The following is a 12,497-nucleotide window of genomic DNA, read 5'->3' as shown; positions in this document are numbered from 1 at the left end:
CCTGCTGGACTCCTGAGCTGCCCCTCAGGCATTGTCACCAGTGTTGCTCACCCATCAGGGCCAACAGACGGCTCCAGATCACAGCAAATCCTGGTGGGAGCCCAGCTCCCTGCCTGCTCTTCCCTTCATGCACACTTTGTACTGACGCAGGCTCTTCTTTCCCTCAGACACAGCCCCTACATGCTGTATTCCCTGGGGGCAGACTCTCTGGCTCACTCCTCACCATTTCCAGTCCCTCCTGGCATCATGACATCTCATTCCTTCATTCATTCATTCAGGTCAGTACTTGCTACTAAATTGGATCTTATGATTAAGAGCGAGGCTCATCTCTGAGGCAGGGTAGCCTGGATTTGAATTCAAGCACTATTACTTCCGCTTTCTGTATCTCAGTTTACTCACCTGTAAAATAGGGATAATCATGGAATCTCTCTCACAGGGGATTAAATGCCAGAATGTGTGGATTAAATGCTGGAATCCATGGAAAGATTTCTTAGCATAGTGTCAGATCACTGTAAACACTCAGTATATTATATGGGCCAACATCATCACCATCCCCACTATCACCATAACCATCAACCTCACTATCACCATTGAAACTGCCCAGGATGAGCTCCTGCCTTGGAGGAAGAAAATGCCTATTAAATGGGCATATACTTACCACCATCACCGTCACCATCAACAGTCTCACCATCACCATCACCATCATGATCATCATCTCCACCATTATCATCATCCCCACCATCACCATCATCAATCTTACCATCACCACCATCATCATCATCATCCCCACCATTACCATCCCCACCATCATCATCCCCACCATCACCATCACCATCATTATCATCATCCCCACCATCACCATCACCATCACCACCATCATCATCCCCACCATCACCATCACCATCATTATCATCATCCCCACCATCACCATCACCATCACCATTATCATCATCCCCACCATCACCATCACCACCATCATCATCCCCACCATCACCATCACCATCATTATCATCATCCCCACCATCACCATCACCACCATCATCATCCCCACCATCACCATCACCATCATTATCATCATCCCCACCATCACCATCACCATCATTATCATCATCCCCACCATCACCATCATCATCATCATCCCCACCATCTCCATCACCATCATTATCATCATCCCCACCACCACCACCATCATCGTCCCCACCATCACCATCACCATCATTATCATCATCCCCACCATCACCATCACCATCACCATTATCATCATCCCCACCATCACCATCATCATTATCATCATCCCCACCATCACCACCATCAATCTCACCATCACCACCATCATCATCATCCCCACCATTACCATCACCACCATCATCATCCCCACCATCACCATCACCATCACTATCACCATCACCATCATCAGTATCATCATCCCCACCATCACCATCATCAATCTCACCATCACCACCATCATCATCATCTTCCCCACCATTACCATCACCACCATCATCATCCCCACCATCACCATCACCATCACTATCACCATCACCATCATCATTATCATCATCCCCACCATCACCATCATCAATCTCGCCACTACCATCATCATCATCCCCACCATCACCATCACCACCATCATCATCCCATCACCATCATCATCATCAACCTCACCATAATCATCATCACCATCACCATCACCATCCTCATCATCTCCACCATTACTATCACCATCATCAACCTCATAATCACCATCAACCTCACCATCACCATCATCACCATCATCGCCATCATCATTATCATCCTCAGCATCACCATCATCATCATCATCCCACCATTACCATTACCATCACCAACCTCACCATCACCATTATCATCCTCACCATCACCATCATCATCATCATCCCTACCATTACCATTACCATTATCAACCTCACCAACATCATCATCATCATCAACAGCAGCAGCAGCATTACTACTTATTAGCTTGGCTGCTATAGAGAGGCCACTTTTAGATGGTACTAAGAAATAATCGTTGTAATTGTTCCAAATGTTAAATATATCTCAACACTCCTCTCAGACTGTTACTTGATTATACAGACAGCTGAACTGTGGGTGAGCTAGCCTAGTGAGTGAGCACATTTTCTGGATTATCTCATGAATCCTTACAGAGCCTTGGTGAAGAAGGTATTAATGTCCCCCCAACCCTTTTTTTTTTTTTTTTTTGAGACAGAGTTTCACTCTCGTTGCCCAGGCTGGAGTGCAATGGCATGATCTTGGCTCACCACAACCTCCAGCTCCCGAGTGCAAGCGATTCTCCCGCCTCAGCCTCCCGAGTAGCTGGGATTACAGGCATGCACCACCACGCCCAGCTAATTTTGTATTTTTAGTAGAGACAGGATTTCTCCATTTGGTCAGGCTGGTCTTGAACTCCTAACCTCAGGTGATCCACCTGCCTCAGCCTCCCAAAGTGCTGGGATTACAGGCATGAGCCACCACGCCTGGCCTAATGTCCCCATTTTACAGATGGTAAAATTGAGTTTCAAGAAGGTCAAGTAATTTCCTCAAGGTTACACAGCTAGTTAAGCCCTGGAGCCAGAGCCAAAACCTACCCTGAGACCCTACCCTGAGACTTTGGCTGGGGATTGTCCTGCTCACTGGAACTGTCCCATCTAATCCCAACCGAGCCACTGGCTCCACTCTTGCCATGTGACTCTAAAACCCATTCTATAGTCCACTGTGTTATGCATTTTGACAAACATGTATTGATTTCTTGCTTTTTAAGCTTTTGACACAGTATCTTCACATAGATGATCTCACTTGATTGATGCCCCCCATCTGTATTTTCAGTGTCTTTAACAAGGAAACCAACATCTTCCACCTAGAATACTGCACGAGCCTCCTCAGTGGTCTCCTTGCCCCTACTCCTGGACCCTCCAGTCATTCCCACGGCGGACAGGGAAATTGTTGTAAAGCACAGATCTGGCCAGGTCACCCACTTGCCTAAAACCTTCAGTGGCTTCCATTGCCCTCTGGAGAGAGCCAAAACTCATTGCTTTTTGAGACAGGCTCAGATGATTCTTAAAAACTGATAATTTGTTAATGGAAAACCAGCCTAACGAATGGCCTGGTCCCTTAGCCGAAGTATCTGGGTTGCAGGTTTAGGCTATGGGCACGGTTCGGGGAGTGCTGGCTGATACCTGTCTGTTGTACTAGTTCCAGCCTCAGGGAATGGGCTACGGCTGGGGTTTGGCCAAAGCCCAGAACTGCAGCTTCATCAATGGCATTTGTTCTGAATGGGGAGCATCAAGGAAGGAACTTGGGGTGGGTGGGGTGGAGGGAGGCTAGCAGGGCTATGGGAAGAGAAGGAGGCAGAAAAAGAATGGCATTTTCTCAGCAGGGAGGAAGGCTGGGGAAAAGTAGAGGTGGCCCAAGCAGGCATGAGGGAAAGTTTGCTGGGAGTGTGGGAAGTGATTGTCTCTTGGTCTCTTGGTGGATTCTTCAGCAAAACATACATGACTGGCTTTTAGAGCTAGGGTTGTGGTTTCAAAGGACTGTAAGGACTACCAAGGGGTCTGGAGTGACAGCAGAGTGTCCGTAGAAGGGGGAGGTGTGTGGTTACTAAGGGCCCTTCCCCTCTGTTCGCTGGTGGGGATCCGAGCCCCTCCTACCTGGCTGTTCATCTTGTTTCGAAGCGCAGACTCAATTTTTTTGCGGAAGAGTCGGATCAGCCACCTAGAGATGGGCAAGTAGGGACATAGATGAGGCTTTTTGGTTGTCCCTGGGCTGGATTCGTGAGGCTACCTCATCTCAAAAGCTTTCTTCCCTCCTAGAAACAGGCCTTGGCACCCTCTCCCCTGAGCTCTAACTGCACACACCCCATCAGACTCTTCTCCCCGATTTAGTGACCTGTTCATGAGGCTATTTCCTGAATCCCTGCATGGCTGGGCCCTGTCCCAGTCTCATTCCTCACCAGTCCCCTCCCTTGCTGCACACTAGCCACACTGGCCTGCCATGTCCTCTCTCCTATGTGTCCTCTCACCACCGTGCCTTTGCACATGCTGTTCCCTCTGCTTAAAACACCCCCGTCCCCAACACCTCCCTAACTAATGCCTACTTATCCTTTCATCTCAGTTCAAATGTCATTTCACCAAGGAAGAATTGGCCTGCTCCCAGATGGGGTCAGAGCCTCCGGTTCTCTGCCTTCTTAGAAGTTTGTACCTCTTTTTCTTAATTCTTATCTCCTTTTGTAATTCGGTGTGGGCCATTCATTCATACAATGCTTTGGTTAATGATTGTCTTCCCCACTGGGCTGAAAACTTTAAGAGTACAGGACTGTGTGGCTGAGTCTGGGGTGAAATAGACCTGGACTTGAACACTCATTAGCTGTAGCAACTTAAGTTATTGCCTATCTCTCCATGCCTTGGTTTTCTCCCCAGAAAATGGGGGTAATAATAGACCGACCTCACAGAGTCATGGTGTGGCTTGAATGAGATAATGAGTGTGATCAAATCAGTGCTGGGCACAGTCAGCCTCTGACCAATATTAGCTCTTGCTAAGTTTTCACTGGTCACTCCTGTTTCCTGACCACGTTGCACAAGCCTGGTGCAGAGCTGATTCTCACTAGATATTTGTTGAATGGATGGATAGATGAATGCCTACAGATTTATGATGAGGATATGATTTAGTGCATATGTAAAGTGCTTAGTATGAGCCTGGGACATAGTAAGTGCTCAGTAAAGTCTGCTGGATGAATATGGAATGAACAAATGATGCCTTGAGAAAGAGACAGTGTCTGCTTCATCTGTGGGTCCCTGGCTCCCATACCATGCCTGAGGCCTCTGAGCAAGGCCTGGCATGCAGGTGGCACTCTGGATGTGTTTTCAGAATACAGGGATGATTGGGAGAGTTCTTCTTTAGGTCCCTCCTCCCAGCCACAGTCCTGGGAGTCCATACCCCACTTTGCTCTTTGAGATGCGCACGTGGACACTGTTGATGTGGCTGCTGCAGCTGGAGCAGGTGATGGTGGGCTTGCCTGATGTTGGGTTACTGCCCAGCTTCAGATCAGCCGAAATGGACATGCCTTCTATGCTCAGGTCAAAATTGCCGCTCGTTTTTCTGAAGAAGAACAAAGAGGAATGTGGGACAAATCCTTTCTTCCCACTGCCATTCAAACTTTACCCCAGTGCTGGAAGGCGGGTTTTGTTATTATCCCCACTCCAGGTGAGGAGGTACAGTTCAGAGAGAAGAGGCAGCTTGCCCAAGATCACACAGCAGCCGGGTGGGAGAGTCAGGAATCCAACCTGAACTCGGAACTCATGTTTGCCTGGCAGAAACCTGCTCTTAACCACTGCTTCAGCCGCTGCCCTAGCTGTGTGGCCTTGGGCATGTTTCTTACCTCTCTGAGCTTCCATTTCCTCCCTCAGACCCTGGATCAGCAGTCGGACACCAGAGTGTGTGTCTCAGCTTTGCTACTAAAAAGCTGGGTGTTTGGGGCCGATGACTTTCATTCATTAATGCCCCCATTAATTCAGTAATGAGGTTAATAACTCCTCCTCCAGGGATGAAATGGGTTTTGGATAAGACAGTGGACATTCTTTTGTTTTTGTGTGTGATCAATAAGGGAAAAGACAGATGCAAAACAGCCCAGGGGGAGAGTTAAGTGATTCTTATTGTGGGGAGGAGACACATCCAGCAGTTCTTGTAAGGGCGGGCAGACTCACGCCCCTTTCATCAGCCAGGGCAGTTTCTCCTCCATTTTCCTCCCTAGATTCCCCAGAAAGGAGACCTTCCTAAAGCGACGGTCAGTCTGAACCACTATTGCTAATGGGCAGGGTAGCTGTGGGGAGAGCCCAGGACTTAGATTTGGAGTTGTAGTTTGGGTTATTTACCCCTATTTTTCACCCTCCCCTGCATTCATACCCTCACCATTGCCTATCATGGCAGGGTTGAGGAGGGTGTCTTTGCTTGCCCTTGACTTTGGGCTTGGCCACATGAAATGATTTGGCCAGTGGTATATAAGTTCTGAGCCTGGGCCTTAAGAGGACCTGTGTGTTCCTGCTTTCCCTTTTTGCACCTCTGCTATCACCAAGAATATGCTCTGCATAACCCACTGGTCCGAGGAGGAGGAGACACAGGTGGAGCCAAGCCTCCTCTGCTAAGCCCAATCCAGATCAGCTGAGCCCCAGCCGACACACAGATACATAAACAATGACAGCTGATTGTTGTTTTAAGCTACAGAGTTTGGGATGGTTTGTTACACAGCAATAGCTAACTGATAAACAGAATAAATTAAAGGTTCCACTTAGCTTTCCACCCTAAGCCACATGCACCAACTCAGCCTTGCCAGTATCCTGCACTGAGATGTGGATAAATGCTCAGCTATTAATCAAGGGTTATGTTGAATCTTCTCATGTGAAGAATTTCCTGAGGAACACTGTGGCGATAGGTGGTGATAGGCAAGGCAAAAATTGGGCATTCCAGAGATGCTGACTCTCTAATTCCGTCCAAATATCACCAAGAGCGCACCCAACAAACCGCAAGCACGGAAACGCACAAGAATCTTTTTCGTGCCTTCCATTTCCCACTGATCTTGATATTGGCGTTGCTGATGGAGAACTTAAGGCCCACATTGGGCACCATGCTTATCTGGGAACTGGGAAGCTGGAATTCACGGATGTCCATGCTGCAAAGGAGAAATGTGAATTTCATATAATTGCATATACTCCTAGGTGCCCACATGAGGACTTCATTAATGGTTAATGCAGACTCATCCCCCACCACCCGGTCCTTCACTCCATCCATTCCAGGAGGAGCCCAAAGCTAAGAAAGCAGGCTTGGCAAATATGTAGGCAACTGGAGTGGCTTAGGTTTTGAAGTCAGAAAAAACTTGCATTTAAATCCTGCTCTTTAATATACTCTTGGGTTACCCTGGGCATAATTACCCCAAGCCTCAGTTTCCTGATCTATAAAATGGGCACAGTGATCTCTATTTTGCAGGGTGTGTGACATTCAATGAAGATAAAATAGAAGGCCCTTTAACTGGAAGCTCTGTACAGGATAGCGCTGTATAGCTCTGTCTTGTTTCACTATTGCAGCCCCAGATACTGCTGTGTCAGACATACAGTGGGTGCTCAAAATATCTGTGAATGAATGGGTGTGTAAAACTCTGCAGAGGACTTTTATGGGTTTTCTGCCCAGTGCACAGCCCCCTTCTTGTGATAACAGAACTACTAGATTATTTAGGGGGAGCCCCTCCCCACATCTGTTCCATGCCACTCCAAAGAAAGTTGACCTCACGTCCATCTTCAGGGGGTGGAGCTTGCAACTTAGGCTCAGCCAAGTAGTGTATTTCATTCCCTGGCCACAGTGATTGGCTCAGGGCTGTGTACATAATCTAAGGTGGGCCAGTCAGAGTGAGTCTTAGGGCTCTCTGTTCAGAGTGCTGAGCAGGAGATCTAGCGAGACTTACTGGTGGCTGTCTTGCCTCTGGAGGGGACACACTGCCTGTGAATTAGGCCTGTCCAAGGAAGTGATGCTGAGAGGTGGCAAGAGAGAAACAGGGCCCAGTGACATGTAAGCCTGCCTCAAGGTGAACCTGAAGCCAGACTCTTCCAGAGACTTTTCGGTCATGTGAGCCAATGCATTCTGCCTTAAGCCATTTTGGAAAAGATTTTCTGACCTTGAAACCTTGCACATTCTAATTGACATATGGCACAGGGTTTGGGGGCTCATGACATATTTCCTGGGAGTCGTGGTTTTTGTGGCTTCCTCCACACTCAGCTGGGAGGTTGCCTCCCCTTGGGATGATGTAAACACAGGCTTTGGGATATGAAACTCTGTGAGTTGAGGAGTTTGTGGCTCTGCATTCTAGCTCTTGGTGGCCCCAGAACACTACAAGTCCTGCAAATCGAGGATTGAGCTCTGACAGGCCTCACCTGTAGAAGCTATAATGCCCCTTCCCAAGATGCTTGATCTTAAAGCTTCCTGAGTAGTCAGGAATCTTGATCCTTTTCAGCTCCTTCTGCAGCGTGGCCGTCCCCTGCTGGCTGGCTGAAGGGAGAAGGCAGGGGTGACAGTCAGAGGCACAGCCTGGAGCAGAGGACAGAGGGGCAGGGCAGGCTCTGGGACCTGGGCCCCTGTTCGTAGCATGGACAGTGGCATTGGAAGGGTCAAAAACAGGGATCAGTTAAGGTTTCCTAGAAAAGGCCAAATAGTAAACTGACCCTTTATAGGAAACCATATTGCCTCTGTCACAAATACTTAGCTCCGCCATTACTGCACAAAACAGCCATAGACAATATCATGTTCTTATATGTGCCTGTATTCCAATAACACTTTTTTTGTTGCCATTGAAATGAGAATTTCACATAACTTTCACAGGTTGTGAGATAGTATTTTCTTCTTTTGTTGTTGTTTTGAGACAGGGTCTCGCTGTGTCGCCCAGGCTGGAGTGCAGAGGCATGATCACGGCTCACGGCAACCTCGACCCACCGGACTCAGGTGATTCTCCCACCTCAGCCTCCCTAGCAGCTGGGATCACAGGTGTTCGCCACCACACCAGGCTAACTTTTTAAAATTTTTTTTAACATTTTTGCAGAGATCTGGGGTTTCACCATGTTGCCCAGCTGGTTTTGAACTCCTGGGCTCAAGTGATCCTCTTGCCTCAGCCTCCCAAAGTGCTGGAGTTACAGGCATGAGCCACCATGACCAGCCCTTTTGATTTTTTCCCATCATTTAAAGATATTAAGACCATTTTTGTCTTATAAGCCATACAAAAACTGAGGGCTATAGTTTGCTGACCCCTGGTCTAAAATATCACCCCTGAAACACCCAGTTATGCCTCCTACTAGTATTTGTTGGATACTTAATTTGTTATTTGCTCTATGCTACACCCCCACAGATCTCCCACCTCTCTGGGTTTTGGACTGTCTCCCCAGGGCCTTTGCACATGCTATTCTTGCTCCCTAAGAAATTCTTCCCTCCCATATTCACCCGATCAGCTTCTAGTCAGCTCATTCATCACTTCCTCTGGGAACCCTCCCTGGCCCAGTAGATCAGAGCAACACCCTGTGTTATTCTCATGATGCTGTGGACGGGTCCTTCGGAGCCCCTGTTACCATCTGTAATTATGCATTTATTCACGTGACTCTGACTAATGTCTCTTCCCTATTACATGTAAGCCTCCTGAGATCAGCAGCAATCTGTTTTATTTACTAATGTGTCCCCTACATTCCCATTGTGCCTGATACTTTGAAGGCACTTAAGATTTGTTAGATGAGGCTGGGTGCAGTGACTCACACCTGTAATCCCAGCACTTTGGAAAGCCAAGGCAGGTGGATCACTTTAGGTCAAGAGTTCAAGAGTTCAGCCTGGCCAACATGGTGAAACCCCGTCTCTACTAAAAATACAAAAAATTAGCTGGGTGTGATGGTGCACGCCTGTAATCCCAGCTACTTGGGAGGTTGAGGCAGGAGAATCGCTTGAACCCCGGAGGCGGAGGTTGCAATGAGCTGAGATGGCACCGTTGCACTCCGGCCTGGGCCACAGAGCGAGACTCGGTCTCAAAACAAAACAAAAAAAGATTTATTAGATGAATAAATAATGTCCTAATGGCAGGAATTCTACCACCAGTTATGATGTGGCTAACAGCATCAAAGAACCAATTAAAAGGCAGACACATTACCTGAAAAGGAGTAAGTAATAAGATGAGGGGGCCCAGACTTTGGGTTTTCTCGGAGCCAGTTAGGAAATAATGATATCAATGAAATGTATCGAGCTTTACTCTGTGCCAAGCACTGTTCTAGGCTCTGTATATGTATGAATTTGTACAATCCTAGGAAGTAGGTCCTGTCACTACCCCCATTTCACAGATAAGGAAGCTGAGGCTCAGAAAGCTGAGGTGACTTGCTAGGGGCCCGCAGCTGACAAGGGGCAGAATTTGAATCCAGGCCTTCTGGTCCCAGAGCCCATGCCCTAGAGAAGGCTTTCTGGGGGTTCAAAAGTAAATGACACGTAACTGGTTACTGTGTGGAGGGAAAAAAAATGTGCGGTGGCCAGGATCCGTAAGTTGACAGGGGCCAGGCCTCGAAGGGTCTCAAATGCCATGCCAAAGGGTCAGGATAGCTTCTGAAGGCAGTAGGGAGCCACGGAGAATGTGAGCCAGGGGAAGACGTGAAGGGATTTGCTGCATTCCAGAAAACTCACTCTGATTGGCACAAGGGGCCTGGGTAGAAGGGGAAACTGAGGCTGCTATGACGGAGCATGAAGACCACTGAACTTAAAGACCCTGACTGAGCCTCTGCTCCGACAGGCTTCAGGGCCGTACTCCTTCCTCCTAGCTCTTCTGTCTTCTGTGGCCTTCTGTCTGCAGCTCTAGGATTCAGTGATGTCCTGCTGGGCTGGAGTGGGAATTCAGGGGTGGGATACCAGGTCCCCTGAGTCTTGTCTGTTTCCCCAGCGCACCCCAACTGGTGAGGCTCTGCCTTCCGTTTGGTCTGATTTCCCTGGGGCTGGGTGTCACCCACTGCTCTGCAGGTCATCTCTCTGCCACTGGGAGGCAGCATCAAGCAACCCCGCTCTGGGGCATCAGGCAAGACCAGAGCTCAAATCCAGGCTGCCCACTTCTCGTGTGTAAATGTGGATAGCAGCAGTTTGTCTTACACAAGGCTGAAGTGAGGGTAAATGAGATTGTGTGTGTAAAGTTACTAGCTCAATGCCTGGCACAGGTTAGAGCAGGTCTTTCTCTCCTCTGCCTGGGCCTGGGTGAGTGGTCTGGGGGGACCCTCTTCGTGTCACCCAGCAGAGCACTGTGCACAGTATGGCCGCCAGCCCCTGTGCTGGGGAGAGCACGGGGTGGGGAGGTCCTCCCACACTCTCCCTCTGACCCTGCTCAGCCTCCTCAGCATCGAGAGGCAAACGGCAAGGCTGAGAACTGGCTTTGGAAAGAAGAGAAGGGCTTAGAAGTCCAAGGTGGAGTTACATAGAGGGAAGGAGGGGACCATGAGGACCCTCAGGAGTCTGAGCACTGGATTTGGAGTCTCTAGACCAGTGCTCCAATCCCAGCTCTGCCATCCCAGCCCTGCAATCTTAGGCAACTCGCTTTGCCTCAGTTTCTTCATATATAAAATGGGGGCAAGGGGACGTGCCCTGAGGAGCGATGAGCGTGGCAGGTGCTGGATCTAAAGCGCTGCACACAGTAGATGCTCAGTAAGTGCTCCTCAGGGGTGGAGAGGAGGGAAGGGAGGCATCCAATTACCGTAGTCCAGGCCCTTCTGGGAGATCCTGACCAGGACGCCAGGGTTGACGGCCGCTGTCACGGCGGTGCCTATGGCTACCAGCACCAGCAGGGACACCCATCTCGGCGTGTTGCGAGGGCCCCTGGCCATGTCCTCTCTCATCCTCCAGAGCTGCCAAAACCTCAAGGCCTTGAGGTGGAACCAGGGAGCTTTAAAAGAGTTGGCTGGGGAAATGCAAGTCAGTAGAATGTGGAAAGGAGGAAGGAACTGGCTAGAGTGGGAAAGAGGGAGGGCAGCTGTGGTTTTCTACTCTGGGTAGGGCCCCACAGGCAGGGAGATGTGCAGCCTGGGATGCTCGCATGTGCATGTATGCATGCGTGTGTGTGCGCGGGTGTACATGTGTGTATGTGTGTGTGTAGATTGGTTCCCCTCCCTAAGCACCCCATCCCCCGCTCTGTGCCCCCACCCAAATGCCCCCACCTACGGACTCCCTTGAAGGTGAGTGGCACAGACATAAGGATTCATATTTTTCTTTCTACTTTTGATTTCTTTTGTATTTTTGATAGTAAAACATTTAAGAAAACAGATGCTTTAGTGTTTTCTTGTCCTGAGAGGCAGTAGTGATAATGATTAAATGCTCACATTTTAGAGTCTAGTATCTTGGCTGTGGTTTTAAATCTTAGCCCTGTCATTATCTAGTAGTCTGACCTCAGGCAAGCCCTTTAACCTCTCTGAACTTCAGTTTTCTCTTCTGCAGAAGAGAAATATATAGTATTGCTCCCTCTCTGGATTGTAGAGAAGTTAAAATGAGCTTAAAACCATGTAAAGCATTTAGCATAGTGCCCGTGCAAAATAAATATCCAAATGCTAGCTATTAATGTTATCCTGATTTCAAAAGTAACCCATGTTTATTGGCCAAAATTTGAGAAAGAAACAAGAGAATACAAATTACACGTAACTCCCTCTTCCAGAGACAAGCCAAAGTGTATTTTAGAGTATTTCTTTTCTCCCTTTTTGTTGGTAAGCATAGGTAGAGAGTCCATGTTTGTTTGTTAACCAATATGGGATCACCTGGTCAGTTTGGTAAAGTTCCCTTTTTTCGAGAAACAATATGTAGCAAATGTTCTTCTCCAGCATTAAGTATTTCATTGCTTTATCATCCCACAGCTTTCTTATCCAAGCTTCTGTTTTTGTACATTTTTACTCCTTCCTTTGGCAGATGTAGAACCTGGGGCTTCACCAGAGGAAGCGTTCTTCCCACAGTCACTC

General features: G+C 48.4%; 1 protein-coding gene across 2 annotated transcripts in view; it reads right to left on the bottom strand.

The window, feature by feature from the left end:
- The window catches only part of BPI (bactericidal permeability increasing protein), a 75,120-nt gene extending 63,674 nt beyond the window's left edge, over window positions 1-11,446 (bottom strand). The window contains exons 1-5 of one of the 2 annotated variants that reach the window (XM_054467820.1): window positions 11,249-11,446; window positions 7,929-8,043; window positions 6,548-6,676; window positions 4,948-5,109; window positions 3,663-3,726 (exon numbers count right to left, since the gene is read on the bottom strand). In XM_054467820.1, the coding sequence (XP_054323795.1) occupies window positions 3,663-3,726; window positions 4,948-5,109; window positions 6,548-6,676; window positions 7,929-8,043; window positions 11,249-11,390 (612 nt within the window). In that variant the 5' untranslated portion in view covers window positions 11,391-11,446. The remainder of the gene's footprint in view (window positions 1-3,662; window positions 3,727-4,947; window positions 5,110-6,547; window positions 6,677-7,928; window positions 8,044-11,248) is intronic. The other variant, XM_054467819.2, reaches the window with a different exon arrangement.
- Between the last annotated feature and the right edge of the window lie 1,051 nt (window positions 11,447-12,497).

Source organism: Pongo pygmaeus, chromosome 21 (assembly GCF_028885625.2).
Source record: "Pongo pygmaeus isolate AG05252 chromosome 21, NHGRI_mPonPyg2-v2.0_pri, whole genome shotgun sequence".
NCBI lineage: Eukaryota > Metazoa > Chordata > Mammalia > Primates > Hominidae > Pongo > Pongo pygmaeus.
The sequence above is the reverse complement of the archived record's forward strand: the minus strand, read 5'-3'. Positions and strand labels throughout refer to the sequence as shown.